The 25,505-nt window shown below is 37.6% G+C and overlaps 2 protein-coding genes across 6 annotated transcripts in view; one reads left to right on the top strand and one right to left on the bottom strand.

Moving 5' to 3' along the window:
- The window catches only part of LOC306872286 (hemicentin-1-like), a gene marked incomplete at its 5' end in the record, with an annotated part of 18,268 nt that extends 15,712 nt beyond the window's left edge, over positions 1-2,556 (top strand). The window contains 5 exons of the mRNA XM_079420793.1: positions 1,155-1,397; positions 1,479-1,581; positions 1,656-1,701; positions 1,816-1,890; positions 1,968-2,556. Of these exons, the coding sequence (XP_079276919.1) occupies positions 1,155-1,397; positions 1,479-1,581; positions 1,656-1,701; positions 1,816-1,890; positions 1,968-2,015 (515 nt within the window). The 3' untranslated portion in view covers positions 2,016-2,556. The remainder of the gene's footprint in view (positions 1-1,154; positions 1,398-1,478; positions 1,582-1,655; positions 1,702-1,815; positions 1,891-1,967) is intronic.
- LOC306872979 (B-cell receptor CD22-like) lies at positions 2,493-25,505 on the bottom strand. Of its 5 annotated transcripts, XR_013784444.1 has the most exons (13): positions 25,337-25,491; positions 19,581-19,649; positions 17,658-18,005; positions 14,971-15,219; positions 10,407-10,661; positions 10,032-10,286; positions 9,677-9,931; positions 8,878-9,135; positions 8,701-8,785; positions 7,253-7,298; positions 6,824-6,868; positions 3,306-3,572; positions 2,561-3,140 (listed from the first exon to the last, which is right to left on the bottom strand). XR_013784444.1 is itself a non-coding variant. In XM_079421955.1 (12 exons), the coding sequence occupies exons 2-12, from the start codon at positions 19,639-19,641 to the stop codon at positions 3,564-3,566; spliced, it is 1,866 nt and encodes a 621-aa protein (XP_079278081.1). In that variant the 5' UTR covers positions 19,642-19,649; positions 25,337-25,485; the 3' UTR covers positions 2,493-3,563. The 5 variants fall into 5 exon arrangements, 4 of the variants coding, with proteins under 4 accessions (XP_079278081.1, XP_079278082.1, XP_079278083.1 ...); XM_079421955.1 differs by having other exon boundaries at positions 2,493-3,572; positions 25,337-25,485; XM_079421956.1 differs by having other exon boundaries at positions 2,552-3,572; positions 17,715-18,005; positions 25,337-25,505.

Here is a 25,505-nt window from a genome sequence, read left to right as displayed (position 1 = left end):
GAAGAAGGTCATTCAAGACCTTAACTAAAGCAGTCTCTGTGCTGTGTCCAGACCTAAACCCAGATTGAAAAGGCTCCAGAAGGCTGTTCATGTAAAGATGACATTGGCTAACAAGACACTCAAGGACTTTTGCCAGGAATGGTAAATTAGAAATTGGCTGATAATTGGACATCTCAGCAATATCACTCCCAGGTTTTTTTGTAACCCGTGTAACTGCTGCAATTTTTAAAGCAGGTGAAACAATCCCTTCACTGAGTGAGGCATTGACAATGGCAGTAATGTGGGGTATAATAACAGACAAACAGTTTTTCAATACAGTAGTGGGGAAAGGATCAAATATACAAGTAGTTGAATTCATTGACAAAACAAGTTTAGAAATGAAATCAGAATCAACAACCTTGAAACTTGAGAGAACACAATCAGAGAGATTCAAGAGGAAGCAACTCAACAAATTCAAACGCATGATCACAGGCAACAGAATTATAGATATTGTTAAATTTAGATGAAAATTAGTTGAGAAACTCATTACACTGCTTGGTAGTGGAACAGTTAATGTTACTAGGAGGTTTAATAAAATTGTTGACTGTTCTAAACAGGTAATTGCAGAATAATATGCCATTTTTGAAGCTTTGAGAGCATAGTGATATTCAATCTGATGTTGATCAAATATTGTATAATTAGAATGTCCTAATATAATGTGTCAAGGTCTGGATCCAAGTTTACATTAAGAACATCTGAAAGCACTTTAAAAACCTCACACCAGAATCTCTGTATTTTATGACAGAAAATAAAACTATGAGCTAAATCAGCATGCTCTGATTTGCAATTATCACAAATAAAAGAGACATTGGAGAAAATCCTACGTAATTTAATTTTAGAGAAGTATAATCTATGTAGAACCTTAAACTGAATGAGGCATAATCTAGTGTTGACCGACTGCTTATCAATATCCTCCAATCCACTCTGCCAAATCTCCTCAGAGATTCCAACTCCAATCTCTCACTCCCATTTCTCTCTAATCAACTTTGTAGGAGTACACACACACACACACACACACACACACATATATATATATATCTTTTTTTTTTTTTTTTTTTTTTACAAATTTTAACACACCTTGTCAGTAAATAATTTGGTGATATTTTTTTTTTTAGACTCTCCAAAAACTGTCTCAGTGTCTATAAATGGATCTGCTGAAATAGTGGAGGGAGATTCAGTGACTCTGATCTGCAGCAGTGATTCAAACCCACCTGCTCTGAACTTCAGCTGGTTTAAGGAGAATCAAAGCTCATCTGTTGGATCTGAACAGAGTTTCAGTGCACTAAAGAGTGGACGCTTCTACTGTGTGGCTCACAATCAGCATGGATCTCAGAGATCAGACGCTGTTACTGTCACAGGTGAAACTTTCGTTGAGCAAACCTGTATAACTTTCTTCAGTTTTGAAAGTTAATCTTAGCTGATTTGTTTCTCTCTTTCAGAGCATCACAGATCCAGTTGGCATGCAGCTTTGGGCATCATAGTGGAATGTGGAGTATCATTAATCATCCTTACCATCATTATCATCATCATCATGTTCATAATGTAAGAACCACAAATAGCAGTGATATTTTCAAATGCAGTCGGCTATATCCTAATAATACTTGTCATTATTACAGAAAGAAACGGAGAAGTTTTAAATCTGAATACATTACAATGACACAGGTAAATCATCCAGATATACCTTTACAGAAAATCAATCATTCATATATATATATATATATATATATATATGTATGTATCTATTTGTTGGTGTAAGTCCACTTTCTGTCTCTGTAGATTTCTGATTCCAATGAAGACACACAAAGACTTGAGCCCAAGTCCACAACCTCTAACCTGTATGGTACAGTCACAGTAAGTGAGACGTTGAAGTCAGATAACATTTACAGATAACAGGTCACATGACTGATCTCTCACTCTCTTTCACACAGACCGTTTATCCCGGAACTCCTGAAGACTCCTGTACTACAGTTTTATAATGCTGATGATGAACTTCAGTCAGTCTTTCTTCATGTAATTGCCTGTTCACATAAATAGGAATATGCTGCAGTAAGAGGCAGGGCACAAAGCAACCAATCTTGAGCTCTGTGGGGGAGTTCGTAGTTCTTCACAGTTCTTCATAGACTTCTTCATAGTTTCAGAAACATGATGTAACAGAGGAATTAAAGTATTATAGTATTAAAGTATTATACTGCATTTGAATCAGAACTCATCATTATACCCTGAAATACTGAAGAAAATCATAATTGTGCATCTTCGCAGTGGACAATGTATCATTTTATGGTCTCAAAGTCCTTGATATTATCACCTCCTGTTATTTTGTCTTTAGTGTTTCTGTAACTTTCCCCCACAGTTTTATTTGTGATCTTCTCATATGTGTTTGTACAAAATCTCAAACTACCAGCAGAGGTCACCATCTCCTGCCACTAACATTAACATTGATGTGCATCAGCTGTAAATCACAACTGAAAGTATTTACAAAATAAACAATGTATATTCCATGACATATGTATTTCACACAATTGGTGTGTTCATTTTTTTAATGTATATGGCTAATGTTTTATTCTTGTGTCATGCAAATTATGCTTGTGCATGTACATATGCCTTGGTTTGACTTCATAATGGGAAATACACAGAGATAAATGGGTGTTATTCTGAATGTCAAACATCAGTAATCAGCATATAAATCTCAACAACGGTCACACTCAATAAAAAAAGCTTCATCCATGGCTCCCAGCACACACTCTGGTGTAAACAAATAATGCAGCTAAATTCTTACTTTTTTACTATTGTTTTTGTTGTGACTTTAGTTGCTTGTTTTTTTATTTCATGGGATTATAACAAAATTAATAGCATATCACCCATACAATGAGAAAAATAGATTCTGAATGAGATCAATGAATCAAATTATTACATAATGAGTATGTCATCACCTAAACAACTGTGATTTAAAAACACATTTAAACAGTCAGACCCCCCCCCCCCCCCCCCCCCCAAAAAAAAAAAAAAAAAACTAATGTTAAAAAAAGTGAAGGGTAAAATAAATGTGACCATAGTCACCACTAAACATTCTCAATAAGATCTTCCAGAGGTGGGTATCAAGTCTTCAAGTCATATCCCAAGTCCTCAAAGGGTTAAAGTTAATGAGATAATTAAGTGACTAATTACATGATGATTGTGCATCAAGTCTTGATTTGAAAACTTGATACCCACATCTGAGATCTTCTGTAGTTGTGTGACAGAAGTAAAGTCAATCTGGGTATTCATGCATGAAACTGATGATGCTGATTGTGCAGTTGTTTAATCATCCTCTGAAAAAAAAGACAACAACATGAATTAATAAAATTCCAGATATATCTTGAACTATTAGTTTAGTTTTCTCACCCAATTAAACTGAATTACATTTTGCTACATTTATAACCCATATATAATAAATTCACATATAATTATCAATGTATGAACATAATTAGAACTGGAGATCAATTCAGTGAATGGTGTTCTGGAGGCGATGCAGCAATCAGGATGGGTTACAGCTCCTGTGGAGAAAAACATCATCCTGTTCATAAAGACAATGGCACAAATATAATTTCAGAATCCATAAGCTTACATTTATAATAATAACAAACAATAACACAAGTTTAACACAGAAATTATTTAAGTAACTCAACAATAGTAGCACCTTCCCAACTGTGGATTACAAAGAATTGAGTAGCTCACTAAGCTACTCAAAGTTTGCGGTGGGGGAATAATTTTATTTTTTTTGTTTGAAAAATTCTAAACTTTGAATGGACTGGCAGTTCATTTACACGACCAACAGGGTATTGGTGGTTTGGAAATGCAAACTTTTGAAAACAAGTGCAAGTTTTTGAAAAAACTGTTCTGTAATATGTCTACTAGCAACTAATAAAACATGCTCACAAATTTATTTTTACTATTTTGGGCAAAGTACAATTTCCATACGCAGTCTCAACAACCATATCCATTTACAGTTGCCCAGTTGTATCTGGAAAGCGTCTCAATCCACCTTCTGAAGTACTTTATTTTACTTAAGATGGAGCTGCAGATGGCAGCTACTGTGCTTTGCTCTTCATGTTGGTACTGTTTTTGTTTGTTTTTCCTGTTTTTTGTTTCTCAAATACGATCAGTTTTACCAGGGATGACCTGCTGAACATTCGGCAGAACACACCACAAAATCTTTTACCAGATTTTGACTATTCAGATGTTTTGCTGGACATTGTAGTTGGCGGAGCCGTAGCTCTGGTCAAACACTTCAGGACGCGGACGGGGGACAGTGCGGATTTCAAATGCCGTTGCCTAGCATCCATCTGGTGAATCTCCGCTCTCTATCCAACAAAACGGACAAATTCTTTCTTCTCTCTCGGACAAACAAGGATTTTTCTACTCTTTCTAACCTGGCTGAATGGCGACATACTGGACAGCGTGCTCCATCTGCCTAATTACCAGCTGATCAGAGCAGATTGGGAAGCAGAATCAATGGGGAAATCACGTGGCGGCGGGACATGCTTTTACATCAATGAGAGGTGGTGTACAGATGTAACTGTGTTAAAGAAGATGTGCTGTTTAGATCTAGAAACGCTCTTCATTAACTGCAAGCCGTTCTACTCGCCGCAGGAGTTCTGCTTGTTCATTCTCGTGAGTGTCTACATTGAGCGTGAGCTCAGCTTTACAGAAACTCACTGATCTGATCACAGACACAGAACAGCAACACCCAGACTCTGTTTTAATCATTCTCGGGGACTTTAATAAAGCAAATCTCTCCCGCAAACTGACAAAATACAGACAGCACATCACATGTCCCACCAGAGACAGTAATATATTGGATCACTGTTACACAACAATAAAGGACGCATATCACTCTGTCCCACGAGCAACTTTAGGACTCTCTGATCAATATTTGGTTCATCTTATTCCGACCTACAGGCAGAGACTTAAGTCTGCAAAACCTGTATTAAGAACTGATAAAAGATGGACTAATGAAACAGAGCGGGATTTAGAAGCCTGTTTCTCTCTCACTGATTGGTCTCTTTTTGAAGCTGCTGCCACGGATCTGGACGAGCTCACAGATACTGTAACATCATATATCAGTTTATGTGAGGATATGTGCATTCCTTCCAGGACTCATTTAATCTACAACAATGACAAACCATGGTTCACTGCAAAACTCAGACAGCTCCGTCAGGCCAAAGAAGATGCTCACAGAATGGGGGATAAAGTCTTGTATAAACAGGCCAAATACACACTGGAAAATGAGATCAGAGTGGCAAAGAGAAATTATTCTGACAAGCTAAGGAACAAATTATCTTCCAGTGATTCTGCTTCAGTGTGGATAGGAATGAAGGATATCACCAGCTACAAAACACCATCCCCCAGCACTCTGGAGAATCAACAACTGGCAGATGACTTTATTGCCGTTTGAAACCCTTTAGAATAAACTGCCACAGCTCTCCATCCCCACCTCTGTCTGCCAGTGGATCAACAGCTTCCTGACAGACAGACAGCAGTTAGTAAAGCTTGGTAAATCCACATCCAGCACTCGCACCATCATCACTGGAGCTCCTCAGGGCTGCATACTCTCCCCACTGCTCTTCTCCCTCTACACCAACGACTGCACCTCTAAAGACCCCTCTGTCAAGCTCTTGAAGTTTGCAGACGACACCACACTGATCGGCCTCATCCAGGACGGTGATGAGTCTGCTTACAGACAGGAGGTCAAGGAGCTGGCTGTATGGTGCAGTCTTAACAACCTGGAGCTTAACACGCTCAAAACTGTGGAGATGATCGTGGACTTCAGGAGAAACCCCCCCTGCTCTTCCCCCACTCACCATCATGAACAGCACTGTGACTGCAGTGGAGTCATTCAGATTCCTGGGTACTGCAGTTTCTCAGGACCTGAAGTGGGACTTTAACATTGACACTGACCTTCACCAGCTGAGATAGTTCAATCTGCCACAGGAGCTGCTGAAACAGTTCTACTCTGCCATCATTGAATCCATCCTCTGCACTTCAATAACTGTCTGGTTCAGCTCAGCTACCAAATCTGACCTTAGAAGACTACGAAGGGTAGTCTGGACTTCTGAGCGAATCATGGGTACAACCCTCCCCACTCTCCAAGAACTGTACTCATCCAGAGTGAGCAAAAGGGCTGGTAAAATCACTCTGGACCCCTCACATCCAGCACACTCCCTCTTTGAACTGTTACCATCTGGTCGACGCTACAGAGATCTGAGCACTAGAACGACCAGACACAGAAACAGTTTCTTCCCTCAGGCAATCCATCTCATGAACACTTGACAATAAACGCGGAACACACAACTCTATTATACATTATTTATTCACCACACTCACTTATTTTTTATTTATATTTTTTAATTTCAAATTTGCACATATCAGACCTGTACACACATAATTGTCTATATTATATATTGTGTTTTTGCTGTTTTGTACATTGCCTATTTGGATATTTGTATATTATTCTTTTATTATCTGTGTCCTGCACTGTTGCTGTCTCTCAGTTGCACTGTGGAGCTTCTGTCTCTAAAACTAATTCCTCGTATGTGTAAACATACTTGGCCAATAAAGCTCATTCTGATTCTGATTCTGATTCTGATTCTTTGAGTGATCAGATTTAAATCTGTCTCACATGGACTCTCTCACGTTTAGAAAAGTGCTGAGGATCAAGCTGTATTTATGTCGACACAGAGATCAGCAGACTTCAGAGGTCATGTGATCATCTGTGATGTATTATCTGCTTTGACTTCTCACTTACGTCGAAAGTGCTGCACAGATTTGCATCTTCATTGGGATCAGCGTTCTGCAAGTCAGAAAAACACAAACATTGTGAGTTCATGTTTGAAATCTGATAGCCTGGTAGTGAAGTTCACCAGAAGTGTACTCAAGACCAGACCTCCAAAACCAAGACCAATCAGGACCATAGGTGTGGTCAAGACCAAAACCATTCTAGAGGGTAGTTAATGAGAAAATGAAGTGATTATTTATGTGATGATTGATTATTAATAACAAAAATCTGCTGTTAACAAGCATAATCACTGAAGGAGCAGGTGTTCATCGCTACTGCTCAATCAATATTAATTACTTAATTATCTTATTAACTCTGTTTCAGTGTTAATTTAACATTCTGTAGATCTCTGCATGCAAAAAAAAATAAAATAAATAATAATAATAATTGTGATCTTACCGCAGAGTTCTTCATAGCAGATCTTCTGTTAATCTTTTTAGTAAGACTGTCAGAAAAAAGATGAATAAACAGCATATTTACATAGTTTCATGTGTGTGTGTGTGTGTGTGTGTGTGTGTGTGTATGTGTGTGTGTGTGTGTGTGTGTGTAAATTATATGCATTTTTCTAGTTTTCACATTCAGCAGCAGCAGCAGCTCTTAAAGTAACAGCAGCCAAACAACCTAATAACCCAGCTGCTGTGATGTCTGTAAATAAAAGAAAAAGAGGAAATGCATAACTTGTAGCTTTAAGAATTCATCTATATTTAATTTAGAATTTAGTGTTGATAAATTTATTACATTTATGTATATTTTCTGCTTGCTGAAGGGCACAGATAAATATGGCATTTATTATAATGGGTTTATGTGATGATTATTTTCATTTGAATTAAATTAAAAGTTGTTATATTTAAAGTCTAATAAATGTTAAAATTGCTAATGTTGAATTTAATGTTGAATGGTTATAGTCAATGGTTAAACATTGGGGGCGGGGGGGATACTAGAGACATCAGTATGTTTGTATGAGTGATACCCACCTTCAGCCATAAAAAAGTTGTCACTAAACAAATATTAAAAATATAGTTTCTTCATGTTGTTTCTACATTAATTTTCCATTTGAATGTGAAATTATTCCAATATAAAAGTATATTTAAAAACGTTAATGTTAGTTGGGATTAATCACGATTAATTACATTTAATTTTAGAAAGAAAACAAAGTGTGATTAATTAGTTGATTTATTTTATTTGATTGACAGCACTAATATCATCATCATCCAGTCTGTCTGGAATGACATGAAGAAACAGAACAGACTGAGACCTGCCTACCTGCAAAGCTCCCTGAAAAGCTATGTGCAAGTGCACCAAGGGCAAAAGCTGCTTTAAACGCAAAGGATGGTAACACCAAATGTTAATTTAATTTAGTTAATAGAAGTTAATTGATAAAGAAAATATATTTATGGCATTATTATATATACAAGTACCTAAAACTTTTAACAGTACTGTAGCTTTGCAGGTAGGTTTCTTGAAGCATCTTGGAGACGTTGTCACAGTTCTTCTGAATTCAGTTTGTTCTGTTTCTTCATATCATTCCAGACAGATTGTATGATGATGAGATCAGATATGTCATTTGCAAAATGAATGTTTGAAAATGTAAACTGATATTTCCTACTGCCACACTAAAGCAAGAGGTAGAAATAACTGACTTTAAACCATTTTTAGCAGGTGAAATGGTGGTGTGTGTGTGTGTGTGTGTGTGTGTGTGTGTGTGTGTGTGTGTGCGTGTGTGTGTGCATAGAGAGAGAGAGAGAGAGAGAGAGAGAGAGAGAGAGAGAGAGAGAGCGAGCGAGAGAGAGAGGACACATGTTTAACTTAATATTTAATAAATATAAGCTCTGACATGGACGTCTTACCAAATGTACACTGATGCTCCAAAAACAACACCACCAACAGCCACACCAACACCAAAAGCTTTAAACCATAAAATCCATCTGACTGCTGAAATACAGACAAAAACACATCAGCTGTTCTTAGGACTGAATAAGACAAAATATTCTGAAAAATACATAAACAGGTGCAATAATACTCACACATTACACATAAAGTCACAGCATCAGAGTATTTCTCTCCATGTTTATTGATTGGCTTGCATTTGTATTCTCCACTGTGATCAGAGCTGATCTTTGAGATGCTGTAGATTCTTCCAGATCCTACAAACGTTCCTCCTTTAAACCAGGTGAAGTTCAGAGCAGGTGGGTTTGAATCAGTGCTGCAGCTCAGAGTCACTGAATCTCCCTCCACTATTTTCGCAGATCCATTTATGGACACTGAGATGTTCCTGGGAGGATCTAAACAGAAAAAAATAATATATGTCATTTACAATCAAACTAATTTGAGATCAAAGATGTTTAGATAATGTGTTGTCATTACTAGTTAAACCAGCAGTCAAGAACCTATGGCTCCTGAGCCACACCCGGCTCTTTGACAAAAATCATGTGGCCTCACCAAGTCTCTTGCCCACACACAAATGACTGATACAATTTAGACACATCAATAGAGATCAGTTTTGCAAAAAAAAATTAAAGTTAATGAAAAGTTTATAATAATGTATTTCAAGTTGTACCAGCCAAAGTGCATGTTCAGTGCTGTTCGCAAGTGCCACAACATATAAAAATAAACGTATTGCTTTACTAAAACTGGTGCTCTGCTGTGCCAATAGATATGTAGAAACATTCCACCGCGTACTTCCGCTTTTGCTGCAGAGACCTTTTTGTCCTATAAACGTATCGTATTTATGTCCATGCGATAATCCACAGAGTGTCAGTGGGCTGGACAATTTAAAGTTATTAACAAATAAATATGGATGAATGATGAACCATCATTACTCACACATGACATTTAAAGTCACTGCATCAGAGTATTTCTCTCCATATTTATTGATGGACTTGCACTTGTATTCTCCACTGTGATCAGAGCTGATCTTTGAGATGCTGTAGATTCTTCCAGATCCTACAAACGTTTCTCCTTTAAACCAGCTGATTTTTGCAGGTGGGTTAGAATCACTGCTGCAGATCAGAGTCACTGAATCTCCCTCCACTATTTCACAGCATGGACTGATGGACACTGATAAGCTCCTGGGAGGATCTAAAACAGAAAAATCATATATCATTTATAGTCAAAAATAATTAGAGATCAAAGATGTTTAAATGATGTGTTGTCACAACCAGTTAAATCATTAACTCACACATTATGTTCAGAGTCATAGCATCAGAGTATTTCTCTCCATGTTCATTAATGGACTTGCATGTGTATTCTCCACTGTGATCAGAGCTGATGTTTGAGATGCTGTAGATTCTTCCATATCCTACAAACGTTCCTCCATTAAACCATCTGATGTCTGGAGGTGGGTTTGAATCACTGCTGCAGATCAGAGTCACTGAATCTCCCTCCACTATTTCACCAGATCTATTTATAGACGCTGAGATGCTCCTGGGAGGATCTAGTAACAATCACCAAACTTATTGTGACAAGAATGACAAGACATTTTTGTACTACTGTACCAATATTTATTGAAAATTTGGAATGTTCTACAGCATCTTATGTTTTATAATAAACTCACACAAGACATTTAAAGTCACAGCATCAGAGTCTGTCTGTCCATGTTCATTTCTGGACTTGCACTTGTATTCTCCACTGTCATCAGAGCTGATCTTTGAGATGCTGTAGATTCTTCCAGATCCTACAAATGTCCCTCCTTTAAACCAGCTGATTTCTGCAGGTGGGTTTGAATCACTGCTGCAGTTCAGAGTCACTGAATCTCCCTCCACTATTTCAACAGATGGACTGATGAATACTGAGGCATTTCTGGGTGCAACTAAAAAAAGACAAAATTGAAATATTCTCATCAAAAGGACTTTTTTTCCCAAAAGAAGTACAAATAAAAATAGATGGTATCCACAGTAATTGCAAATAGCAGGGTTTTCTTTGCACTTGGTATAAATAGTTGATATATGCTATTTATATTTAATGCATATAGTGGCAGATACTGGACCTCAGTGTATTGCAGTATATTATAAAACAGTATAAGAACATTGTAAGGGCTACTTTGTGTTAATAAGTGCACAACTTAGATAAAGAGTTATATATCAAAAGTTTTTAATCCAACAAGATTAAATTAAGGTGACCAGGCATGCCACTTCCCAGGGATATGTTCTGCACAGGATTTCTTAATTGTCTAAAATCACCAGGTGTTGGTTGTTTGCATTGTGTTGATCGCCTAGTTGAATTTACCCTAAGGTGACCAGACGTGCCACTTCCTGAGGACATGTTCAGCACAGGATTTCTAAATTGCCTAAAATAACCAGGTGTTGGTTGTTTGCACTGCTCCGATTGATCGTTGCATGTCATCAAAGTCCCACGAGAGCTATAGAGCAGAGCAGATGGCTCCATGCTTTTGAATCAATCTCGTGGTACTTTGATGTCATACAGCGATCAATTGGAGCAGTGCAAACAACCAACACCTGGTTATTTTAGGCAATTTAGAAATCCTGGGCTGAACATGTCCTCAGGAAGTGGCACGTCTGGTCACCTTAGTGTAAATCCAACAACGGTAATCCAAAAACACGTAGCACAGTAATGTTCAAGACGTGTAGACCAGGGTTTCCGTTGTCCGGTAATTGCCGGACATTGGCCGAAAAAAAAATGAAATGTCCAACAAAATTAAATCTCTCCGGTCAAAATGTCCGATTAAAATGGCCTAATAATCCCGCCCCCCTAACACAATCTGAATTTGAGAATAAGCCTAAAATGTATAAAGCAAAAATACACCGACCTTTGGCTATGTTATAAAGGAACAGGCTCTACCGTTTGAAAGTTATTAAACAACATCGCATGCTGCATTTCAAATAAAGCGAACGCCTAACCCGGCTGTAATATAGACCTAAACAATGAACGAATGAGTGAGACGTCTATTTATAATAAGCGCAGCATTCTTTTGTAGGCCTATAATTCTAATATTGTTCTCACCTATTATAGGCTATTATCTTATAGCTCTTCAAGAATATGCAGAACAGATCAGAAGGATTATTTGCCATTTTACAAGCATTGAGTCTGCGGACACCGCTCCTCTTATCGATGCCATAAGCCTGCGACGTGATGCCCTCGCTGTCATGACAGCGCTCCGTGGCTATGGAGGATTGCATTTCTCCACAGCCTGCGAAGTCCTCATATGTGATTTCAACTAAATGTATCCAGAGTGGACCAAGCTCGCCAAGATAGCCTGTGTAATCCCTGTCTCGAGTGTTCCTGCAGAGAGGGGGTTCTCGCTGCAGAATCGGATCAAGACGAAGCAGCGAAGTCGCCTTGCGGAGAACAAGGTTACGCGGCTTATGCGCATTGCAAGTTGTGGAGAGACTCTGGGAAGTTTTGATTTTAAGTCGGCAGCTGCACAATTCAGCACTGCAAAACAGTGTAAAAAGTAGCCTAAAATTACAGTGTTATAGGCCTAGTCATTTTTTTGTTCCAGTTAATTTGACAAGGAGTCATTTCACGGTGGCCAATTTAAATGTTACCAGTTAAATGAGACATATTGAGAGTGTATAATTAAGTTCGCTTGAGTAAAAACAATAGGCTACTATTCAGATATTTTATGTGGGGAAGGGGGATTGGTTTGTTAAACTATGAATGTGAAACCATAGTAAAAACAATTGACGTTGATTGACGCCAATCGGACGTTCATATTTTTTTTCCGTCTATTTGAAAGTTAGGCTAATAAACGTTGCATTCTATACGGCCTGATTATGTCATTTTTTAAGTTACATAGCCTGCCTCCAGTTTTCCTCAACTTGACTAATTAAGAGGCGATATTTGACCGGCATATCACCAAAATGTCCGGAAAACCTCCTGAGACCAGAAAAACATATATTTTGGGTTTTTGAGAGCCCTTGTCATTTGGAGAAACTCCACAGAACCCTCCCTAACTGCTAACTCCATTAAGTCGCAGTAATTCAACAAAGAATAGTGCAAAAGACTTTTACGAGCACGTCCAGGCACGGACCAGCCCAGACCTCCAAGGAACTGACCTTATGACCCGGCTATCACGCACATTCCTGAAAACGCGCGCCTTTTCTCTGTGGCGCTCCCTAAAACAGACAAAGGAATTCAACTGGTCCATGTTCGCTATCTAACAAAGAGAAAGAAAGAGCCACACCCGGAAGGATTGTGTTTTAAAAGAACAAAGTTATACTGGCTTCTGCGACTGAAATTATACCCTGAAACAAAACACTATAGACAATATAGTTTATACATTAAAGGGTGTGTTTGTTTGTGACATTTATAAGCTGTTGCATTATTTTAAATCTATGGATTAATCAATGTATTTAACGGATGGTTTAATCAATGTATTTAACCCAGTAATATCCTCTGTGGTCACGTGTATTTTTGTGCATATCAAAATATAAGTGTTTGGTTTCTTTAGAAAGCTAATTTTATGAATAGTATTATGGTGAATGGAAATTATTTGTTTACATATATTATGATTACAATAACGGATAGAAACTTGCTTTCAATAAGTTGTTATGTGATGAATAACTGAACAAGATAATGTATGCAAAACACGCAACTGTGCAGGGCGGGGCTCCGCCCACAGAAACACTTGCGATTGGATCAAACACCCCACAGGAACATTTTGCGATTGGACCACGCGCCCAAAAGGCGGACCCCAAATTGGTCCGTTAAAACAGATGCACAACCATGAAAGTTCGGTTGGAGTTGAAGACTACAGGAGGCCACACACACACGTCTCGCCCGTCTCTCGTTCTGCTCACGCTGCAAAGCGCTTCTCGCCTCTTAACACCACCGCTGAGTACTGCAAACAACCAAAGACTAACATCAAACTTCTAAGACCTGAATAGACTTCCTGAAAGCTTCATCACGTCAGAACGAGACGACCAACCACTGAAGAGGGCTCTGGTCACACGACCTCCCGAGCAGCCAATCCGCACGCGATTCATCTCAAGCTGAGCAAAGAACGGATATCACCTGAAGGAAAGACTCTTTGAACCGAAGAAAGCCGGAACTCTTTGAACCGAAAGCAAAAGACCAAGTAAGGCAAAATCTCTTTATTGACTGAAACCGGGATACCTCTCCTTTGAGAGTAAAGATAGAATGATCCTCTGTCTATGAGTTTCCTCAGGCTAAAACGAGCATTAAGTTAGAACCTAAGACTCTCTTAAGATCCGAACAATTCATTGCAACGAATGTGTGTTTATGTCTGTTTTATGTCAGTAGTGTATTAGAGTTAGTGAATAAAACTTTGACTTTATTAAGAAATCTTTTGTCTGTGCTATGTGAGTTTACATGTCGTAACTATTTGCCAAAAAGATCGCGTTTTACCTACGCTCAGGAGCTAGATAACTAAATTTAACTATTTGATTTATTCCAATCGTTGGCCACGAATGAAATAAACAACGTGTTAAGAGATAACTTGCTGCTATTAATGCTTGCTGGACAAGTCGTTAACAAGGCATAAGTTGGACATTCTGATTAATAACAACTAATCATATGAAGATCAACTCTTAAGAGTGATTCCCTAAAAGCTAAATAATAAAATAAATATTTGTAGGATTAATTTTCTACACTGGGCTTCAATCCCTTGAAGCCCATGCGTTAATGCGTGCCTGGACACACTTAAACAGAATGACACAATCAACATAACAATGGATACGGGCAAAAGAAAAACAAGTTCAAATGAACAGAAACCATGACGAACATCATATTTGGTGTATATGAGTTATATTATTTGAAATCATTATGGAAGCTGCTTTATTGGGACATTACTTGTACTTGAAATTGTAGCCCCTACGCCTACTCCTAACCCTACGATAAATACTTGATTGCCACTATTAAATATACTTTAGGAATTTTCTTTTTTCACTTTTTATTATTATTGTATTATTATTATTACATATTTATTTATTTTTATGAATTCATCTCCGAGCTGAAATGTTAAAGGGAAATGAAGAGGAATTAGTTTGTAATAAAGCAAATTTGAAGCTCCTCCTCTTCCTCCGATCTTTCTGCGCATGATTTACGGAGAGTCTCTTATGTTTACAGCAATACATAATGAGGAGTTTATTCTGTCAATATCCTCTGGCATTTATGCAGTACTTAAAATTCAGACTTACATGTCACATTGAGCTTCATGGCAGGTGATGTGAGATTGTGTCCGTCTACAGCACAGCTATATCTGCCTGCATCCTCTCTTCTGACTGACTGCAGCAGGAGTTGATTGTTTCCGTCTCTTCTCTCAGTTAATGGCTGTGAGTTTCTGTACCAGATGAATGTTGCTCTGTCAGTCAGAGCGCAGCTGCTTTTACATGTCAGACTGACATTATGGCCCTCTGTCACTCTCTCAGGAGACTCCACCTGAAGATCTGAACACAACACACACATTGGGCCTCATGACTACGATCAAATCTCACACAATCAAGTGTCTGAGTTAGCCTGAATGTGCGTCCAACATAGTAAATCTAGCGGAGAATTGTATAATAACAGCATTTAATTCATTTAGATTATTTTCCTGACTGGCAACCGGAGCTCATTAGTCAATAATTAACCAGTAAGATTAGAATGTCTATAAACGCTAGACATACTTAACAGAAATCAAGTATATAAAAGGAATAAAATAAATAAGACTACACAACATACACTCACCTAAAGGATTATTAGGAACACCATACTAATACTGTGTTTGACCCCCTTTCGCCTTCAGAACTGCCTTAATTCTACGTGGCATTGATTAAACAAGGTGCTGAAAGCATTCTTTAGAAATGTTGGCCCATATTGATAGGATAGAATCTTGCAGTTGATGGAGATTTGTGGGATGCACATCCAGGGCACGAAGCTCCCGTTCCACCACATCCCAAAGATGCTCTATTGGGTTGAGATCTGGTTACTGTGGGGGCCATTTTAGTACAGTGAACTCATTGTCATGTTCAAGAAACCAATTTGAAATGATTCGAGCTTTGTGACATGGTGCATTATCCTGCTGGAAGTAGCCATCAGAGGATGGGTACATGGTGGTCATAAAGGGATGGACATGGTCAGAAACAATGCTCAGGTAGGCCGTGGCATTTAAACGATGCCCAATTGGCACTAAGGGGCCTAAAGTGTGCCAAGAAAACATCCCCCACACCATTACACCACCACCACCAGCCTGCACAGTCGTAACAAGGCATGATGGATCCATGTTCTCATTCTGTTTACGCCAAATTCTGACTCTACCATCTGAATGTCTCAACAGAAATCGAGACTCATCAGACCAGGCAACATTTTTCCAGTCTTCAACCGTCCAATTTTGGTGAGCTCGTGCAAATTGTAGCCTCTTTTTCCTATTTGTAGTGGAGATGAGTGGTACCCGGTGGGGTCTTCTGCTGTTGTAGCCCATCCGCCTCAAGGTTGTGCGTGTTGTGGCTTCACAAATGCTTTGCTGCATACCTCGGTTGTAACGAGTGGTTATTTCAGTCAAAGTTGCTCTTCTATCAGCTTGAATCAGTCGGCCCATTCTCCTCTGACCTCTAGCATCAACAAGGCATTTTCGCCCACAGGACTGCCGCATACTGGATGTTTTTCCCTTTTCACACCATTCTTTGTAAACCCTAGAAATGGTTGTGCGTGAAAATCCCAGTAACTGAGCAGATTGTGAAATACTCAGACCGGCCCGTCTGGCACCAACAACTATGCCACACTCAAAATTGCTTAAATAACCTTTCTTTCCCATTCTGACATTCAGTTTGGAGTTCAGGAGATTGTCTTGACCAGGATCACACCCCTAAATGCATTGAAGCAACTGCCATGCGATTGGTTGATTAGATAGTTGCATTAATGAGAAATTGAACAGGTGTTCCTAATAATCCTTTAGGTGAGTGTATATTTCTCTTAAACAATTAACAGATTAACAAAAGAGAGAGAGAGAGAGAGAGAGAGAGAGAAAGAGAGATAAAATGTATAGGCTACACTTGTTTTGAGACACTCTTACTACATTTTATTTATTTTCTTCATATTTCTTTATATTTATTTTATTAAATCCAACTGATCATGCAGGCACCTTACACAACATATCAGTTCTAGTGTTGCTAACTTGACATTTCATCCATTCTTCATCAAACTAAAATTTAGTCAACCAAACATAAAAATTACACTACTCGAAATTAAATAAATTATTATTAGCTTGACAATTTTATGCTGTTAATAATGAATGCCACTATAGCCAAATTTTTTTATTTTATAGTTTAATACATAATTTTAGTGCTATTTATTTTTCATTCTTGTTATGTCCTGAATAGGTTTTTTTTTGTGTGTGTGTGTGGTTTGAGGGGAACTAAATAGGCTATATCATGCTTATAATGTCTGTAAATATTTGATTTTATATATATATATATACACACACACACACACACACACATATATATATATATACAGTAATTGTTTGCAGTTACAATGTTAGCAGGTGTTTATGGAGTAAGGATCAATTTCTCTTTCATGAGATTACTTCCTCTTTTTGGCCAGGTCACCTTTCTCTGTGTTGTAATCTCTAGGGGCAAGGCTTCTAAACAAGTATGTTTTAGGGGCATGATATTTAAATGATGATTGTTTTCAACTGTCACATTCATCAACGTGTGGTCATTCTTATGGTGGAATTGGCAACATACGAATGTTTCATGAATCACATGTGAACTCATACATTGATCTGTGCACTCAGATTTGTGCTTGTTTCTACATTAGATTGATAAATGAGGCACATTAGATCTATGTCCTACACTGATTATTCAACATAATGGACAGAAGAAGAGCTCAACCTCTTGAAAGTCACCTGTGACAGAAAGAGTCACTCCTGGTTTACCAGTCCATTTGCCATCAGATTTGTCACCTGTGAATCTGAAATAGTACACGTGTTCATCTTTCTGTGTCACATGACTCAGTCTGATGGTGCAGTCCTGCTGTTTATCTCCCAGATACTGAAGCCTCTGACTGTATTCAGGGTCCTCGGATAGATCTGGAGGCTCTCCACCCACATTTAGAAGGTTTTTGGTCCAGAACGTTGTCATTATCTGATGTCCAGTAGGGTATGTATAAGTACAGTTCATTATCACTGATGAGTTCTTTAGTGCACAGATGTGTGAATGACTATAACTCACACCCCAATCAGCACTAGAAACACCTGAAACACAGAAATAAAATAAATGATAAGATTTTGTGAGTTACACTGTGCCATGAAAACTCAGGAAAGCGTGTGAATACATTTAAGAAAATGACACCTCATAACAGAATGTATAACAATAATCTTCTCATAACGTATTTACTATGATAAAAGATCAAGGGTAAATGACTTAATCTACTTTCATGGAGGATACTATAGAAATAAACACATGGAGACAGAATATATTTATAAACAGAACAAATAAAAAAATCAGCCATAAACAACATGCTGAACTCTAAAATAAACAAACACATGACAAATAAGATCAATAAAAAATAACAGTTGATGTAACCTAGATTTAAAATGGCATTCACTCACTAAAGACATCACAATATGGGTATTGTGGCTTTTTGTCCATATAAGCATTAATGTTTGCTAGTAAACTGCTGAAACTTGCCAAAATAAAGTTTTAGCAGAAATACATTTAAAATGTTCTGTGTTTCTCATTTACTCATGGACCCTTTTTTTTCAATTTAATGCCAGAGGTGTAGTCAAGACCATTCAAGAACCACACAGCAAAGTTCTCAGTGATAAAAGTACTGATCAGTGTTTATATGAGTCCACACTCAGAGTGTTCAGTAACACTGACGCAGTATTGAACTTAATGAGATAATTAAGTGATTAATTAAGTGCTGATTTAACATTAGTGATGAACAGCTTCTGAAGAAAAGGGAAACAACAAGAACAGAAACAAGAGAAACACAAGAACTACAACTGACTTCAGATGAAATCAACTGAAATGAAAGAAGACATTAAATCTGTCAAGATCTCAGCAGAGGATGAGAACTCCACAAACAGCATCACCAGCTTCATGCATTACTAACCAGATTTACTTTATTTCTTTCAGACCTATACACAAGATCTTATTGAGAACTAACAGAGGTTTAGATGTTGAAGTGTTTTACAAGTTACCATTATGTTGATTAGGGTTTATGGCTCTTGATGGTTTCAGTCTTGATCTTTGTTTTGGAGGACTGGTCTTGACTACATGTCTGTATAATACCACAAGCTTCCAAAACACAAAATGTAAAACAAAAAATCTAAATCAGGGGTGTCTAAACTCGGTCCTGGAGGGCCGGTGTCCTGCAGAGTTTAGCTCCAACCCTAATTAAACACACCTGAAGCAGCTAATCAAGCTCTTACTAGGCATACTAGCTTGCAAGCAGGTGTATTGAGGCAAGTTTGAGCTAAACTCTGCAGGACACCAGCCCTCCAGGACCGAGTTTGGACAGCCCTGATCTAAATGGTGAAAGCAACCACTAGGGGGCAGTGTTAATATACGGTTCAATTATAACCCCTACAGTGGTTGGTTCAGGAACATATCATCACTTTAAAGCCTTGAAACAGATTTCATAATAAAGACATCACCAGCTGCTTCTGCAAATGCTGAAATATTCTGTACGATCAAAGTAAAAAGATCAGTGGAGGGTTATGAAGGAGAGCAGAAATTATATATTGCGCAAATAATGAAATATAAATAATTACTCTGAAAAGTGAATAAAGAGCGAAGTGTTGCTGTCAACATAAGAGACTCACCGTAAATCATGAGCAGAAAGATCAGAGGAAGAGGAGGAGCCATTCTGACTGACATCACCATAGCAACACCTACAACAACCAATAAACAATCAGCGACTGTACCTACAATTAATATGAGCCCTATATCTTTCATACATTTAGATATCATATCATACATTTTATTATGATTATTATTATTTAATTCTGATCCATGAGCTCCATGGGTATTAAAGGGCAGTTGTGGTTTAATGGTTAGAGAGTTGAAATTGTAACTCAAAGCTTGTGGCTCTCAGTACTGACAAGAAATGTAGGTGAGGGGTAGTAAGTGAACAGTACTCTCTTCCACCCTCAATACCCACAACTTGAGCAAGGCACTAAAACCCCAATTGCTCCCTGTAAGACATGTAAACAGTTCCTCCCAAAGTGTAAAGTCAAAAGTGTCTTGCACTGGTACATTTTAGCATATTATTCTGACAGCAAGGGAATCAGAGGTGGGATCAAGACCAAATCCAAGACCATTCAAATGTGGAAATAATGAGATAATTAACAAATAATTAATTAGTGATGAACAGCTGCTATTAACAAGCATCACTGAAGCAAAGAGAAACAACAAAAACAGAAAAAAGAGAAACAACACAACTGACTTCCAGCCACAGCCTTAGAGGAAATCAACTGAAATAAAAGAAGAAATTAAGGTCCAGATTTACTAAACAGGGCAAAATAGCGTTAGAGCGAAATTCCATAAAAGCGCAGATGGGAAATTCTGCAGGTGATTTACTGACAATGCGCACATTAAAGAACACAGACGGAGCCAGACCATTTGCATAATGACCAGCACAATCTACCAAGAGCAGCACAAATTTTAGTGTTAAAAGTAGTGATGGCGAGATGAAGCTTCATGAAGATTTAAAGATTTCAGCCAAGTGGTTCACAAAAGGGTTAACAGCCCTTTTAGCAGCCATATCACCCTGCAGCCCAAGACTGGTTGCGCACTGGAGCTAAGCAGGGTTGAGCATGGTCAGTACGTGGATGGGAGACCTCCTGAGAAAACTAGGTTGCTGCTGGAAGAGGTGTTAGTGAGACTAGCAGGGTGTGCTCACCCTGCAATCTGTGTGGGTCCTAACACCCCAGTATAGTGACGGGGACACTATACTGTAAAAAGCACTATCCTTCGGATGACATGTTAAACCGAGATCCTGACTCTCTGTGGTCATTAAAAATCACAGGATGTCCCCATTGGCCTCTGACCATCATGGCCTCCTAATCATCCCCATACACTGTTGGCTTCATCACTATGTCTCCTCTCCACCAATAAGCTGGTGTGTAGTGCGTGTTCAGCACTATGGCTGCCATCACATCATCCAGGTGGATGTTGCACATTGGTGGTGATTGAGGAGATTCCCCACATTCTATGTGAAGCGCTTTGAGTAACCAGAAAAGCGCTATATAAATGTAATTAATTATTATTATTATTACTTTCTCGAGGCTTCATTTGCTCACAATACCACCTGGTGGCCAAAGAGTGTAAAACAAGCAGATACATTACAGAGAGATGGGTATAAATGGAGGTCAAAGCCAGCCACAAGTGGGTGGGACATAAACTGCAAGTGGGCTGTACAAACCAACAGAAGATTTTGATTGGTTTGTTTAATGTCATGTGGGTTGCAGTATCGGTTAATGCTCCTGGTGGCAGTAGTGGGTGACTTTTGTTGTGACTTTCAGCATCATGGTAGATAAGTGGGAAATGTAAGCTTGTTGCACTATGTTTGTTTGTTTTGTAAAAAGAATTACAAACTGTGACATGTGCATTTTATTGGTCGCATTTGTACAACATTTTCTAAGTACCACACACAGCTTACAATGTGCCTGACAATATATTTTTTTTCTACAAACAACTGCAATTGCTCTGCAGGTTATGAATACCAGAGACCATAAGCAGGTTATGCAATAGCACAATGTATTTTTTAACATTTTGGACTGCACTGATTTGTAAAGTGTAAATGTCTTAAACGTTTGTAAATAGATTTAGGAAAGTTTTCTAAAGAATAAGGTACATTTTCATATACATATATATATATATATATATATATATATATATATATATATATATATATATATATATATATATATATATATATATATATAATTTCATACTAATAATAATAAGTCAAATAAATATGAAATATGTTATTGTGTTTTAGTCTAGTTCACGTTTAGTCTATTTGTGGTTTTCAAAAGGAATACTTTGTCTAAAAATAGTAATAAAGTAATAAATTTACTTGGGCTCATGTAGTCCCTTGGGGCTTAAAAGTTCTGGACACCATTTATTTGCATAGCATAGACCTACAGAGCTGAGAAATTGTCCTTGAAATGTTTGTACATGTTCAACAAGAGAAATAAAGTCATGCATATCTTGGATGGAATGGGAAGAGTGTTTTAAATTTGTGTCAACCCTAATGCTCATTGTGCTTCTTGTGTACCCACCAGGTTATGTTGGGAAGGGCAAGTGACGTGAGCTCTGTGGAATTTACTCGGAGGCAATGCATCTGGGATTTTGCAGTGTCTACTGCAAGTCTATTGTGTTGAATGAATGATTGTACATAATTTGATTAATCAGAAATAAAATAATTTACCCACCCTGAGATTTCAAATCAATTCATGGATTTGTGTAACATATTCTGAAGAACATTAGTCTGTCATTTGCTGTAAATGGATTTTTAAAAATGTGCAAAATAAAACAATTGCAGTACAGGTGGATGGTAACAGCACAATTTTCTTTATGTATCACACATTTACCTCTCGAGTGCATCTCATTTTAATATGTTCCTTGGTAGGCTACTGTAGAAGAATTGTAGAAGTAAAATGTAATATATCCAGAAATACGCTTGAATTTCATTACAGTTAAAGGATTTAAAATGACACCATCAAGACAATGGCAAGGTGTAAAGATGTGATTTAAATGTTGACAGTGAATGATGTTGGATACACAATGATGACAAAACTTAAATTTATATAATTTTTTAAACTAAGATGAAATCCCGCCTACTTGCGGCATAAGCTCCTCCCACTTGCAGGTCTCCGGGCTGCAGCATTAACTACTTGAACAGAGGTGGATAGTCCAGGGGTCAGAAAGTAAAAGTCTTGCCATATATTTATTCCACCCCTGAACTCAGCAGCTGATTTCACCAGAGGAGGAACCAAGACATTCCTTTCAAGTCACAAGCAAATCTCAAGTCAAATCCCAAGTCCTCAAAGAGTTAAAGTTAATGAGATAATTAAGTGACTAATTAAATGATGATTGTAAATTAGTGATGAACACCTGCTTTGCGAATTACAGAGGATCAAATGTTGACGTTTTATTGGTTAAAGTTATGCCATCATGGAGATCAGTGTTTGCTTTAGTTGGGCTCTTGACCTTTGACTCCTGTGTTATATCTCTCTCAGTAGCAACGCATGTGATGTTATAAAGCAGAGAGATCAGGGGCCCGTTTCAATGAGGAGGTTCAACCAACTCTGAGTTTAAACTTGCACTCTCAGTTGATTTACTCTGAGATGGGAAACTCAGAGCTTACGGTTACAGAACAGCTGAATTGTGTTAGTTTACTCAACTCTGAGTAGGTTGATTCTGAGTTTAACGCACCATGACTATGAAAAGTCACAATCAGTGGAGCGCCAAAATTACGATTCACCTTGGCAACAGCTCCCGCCAAAAAGATGTCAGCGCACATACTTCCGTCAATGCGTAACTTTAATTCTTAATAACTATCAATAACTTAATAACTGTCATAATATCAGAGGTGAAAACTGTAAATTATTGAACTAATATTCATTTTAATGGCCAAAAAAAAAAAAAAAAGACAAAAAAGAAACAAGAAAGTGTCAGCAGGTAAAAATTAAGTATAAAAACACAATTCAATCCAGGTAAAGCTTTAAACATAAAAGGTTCATGGGTGTGGGCTAAATGACTTTACAAACATTTGACATTAAATATCATTCAATGTCTATTTCAATGCGATGCAGCTTTTTCCACATAGTCTAACACTCTTTTCACATAATTAAATATTCTCTAATCAAACCTGTTACATTTCTTAATTAGAGTAATAATATTACTGAAACGGGCCCCAGTGCTCTGCATTGAGTAGCTGTTAGTTGTTCTTGTATGGTGAGATCATCATCAGGCGCTTGTCTTGTTACATCCAAAATAGCTTTTTTTGTCAACCCTGAATTATAATTATATGTACTGTATATAAATATTTGATCTCTAGTACTGTTTAGACACACACAGACATCAAGAACCAACATATGAATCTCAACAATGGTGACAATCAACAAACTGCTTCATGCTGCAATACATGCTGGGTAACAACATAGTAAAAACTCATGCACTGCAGTATGAATAATTATTGTCACCACTCTAGAGGATCATATGATAAGTCTTCATAAGTCTAAAAGCCTGGTTAATACAGTTCTTCTTTCTGTAACGTATCTGCTTGTTTTACACCCTTTGGCCACCAGGTGGTCAAAGCAAATGAAACCTTAAGAAATTAACTATTTTGTGAACCGCTTGGCTGAAATCTTCAAAGCTTAGTTATTAATTAAAAGAATCAACGAAACAGTGTTAAAGTTAAAGAGGTAATTAAGAGATTCATTGAGTGACGATTAACCATTATTAATGACACCTGATGTTAACAAGCAAAATCCATTTTTAAGTCACCATTATAGTGATCAGTGTTTCCTTTAGTTGGGCTCTTGACCCTTGGCTTTTTAATATTACTTTTTATTTGGTTGCTATATCCGATTTTTTTTTTTTTTTTTTTTTATTATTATTATTATGAGAACAGCTTGAAATAAATCCTTCCTAAATGTTCAACGCTTCAGGTCAAATAATGATTGTGTTAGAACAAAATCATAACCATCGGATGACTTTTGCTCTTTGCAATGTAATATTAAAAAGTCCAGGGTCAAGAGCCCAACTAAAGTAAACACTGACAACTATAATGGTGACTTAAAAATGGATTTTGCTTGTTAACATCAGGTGTCATTAATAATGGTCAATCATCACTGAATGAATCTCTAAATTACCTCATTAACTTTAACACTGCTTTAGTGTTACTTTTAACACTCTGTAGTGTTAATTTGACACCGGGGGTTTTGCTGTGTATTCAACCAGGTCAAGCGCAAAAATAACTGTGTCCATGCCTTTTCAGCGCTAATTCTTCACTGCACGTATTTAGAAAATCCTGATAGAACTATTTTAATGCCAAAAGATGGTCTTGCGCTGGCACAAGCTGTTAGTAAATTTGGCCCTAAATCCCTCAGGATCTCAAGTTGTATGATCCTATCAAAATTGGTTTTGACATGGTATGGCATAACCCAACGATACCAAGATAATGATTTTTTGACAAACATTTTTTTAACAAAAAAGAATATCAAAATTATTTTGAGTACTTTATGTGTGGCCCAGTCCAGTGATCATCTGAGACACTTTTGTTGAGAAATGGACCAAATTTGAAGGAGAAGTAGTGAAGAAAAAAGAAAAAAAACACGGAGTAAAGTACATTTGGTGATTTTCTCTCTTTCTAGGTACTGTTCATAGGTCTTCTATAAGACTCTCACTTGGGAAGAAGAAGAATCTAGAAGAAAACTAACCATTACAATAGGTGCTACAGCACCTTGCTATACGCTTATCACATATATAATATCTAGTATAGCAAATGTAACTATCACAACAAAAGCAATACTTGTGAAAATTTAAAATTAATTAATTAATGACTCACTTTCTTAGTCCTCCTCGAACTTCCTGAAAAATAGTCTGCATCAATTGTCACACTGGATGAATTCTTCAGCAACAGCAACCATGTCCACTTTTGCCAGGACCTCTCTCTCTCTCTCTCTCTCTCTCTCTCTCTGTGTGTTGTATGTGTGTGTGTGTGTGTGTGTGTGTGT

This window comes from Barbus barbus (assembly GCF_936440315.1).
Source record: "Barbus barbus genome assembly, chromosome: 7".
In the NCBI taxonomy this organism is placed as follows: Eukaryota; Metazoa; Chordata; class Actinopteri; order Cypriniformes; family Cyprinidae; genus Barbus; species Barbus barbus.
This window is presented reverse-complemented; position numbering and strand designations above follow the sequence as displayed.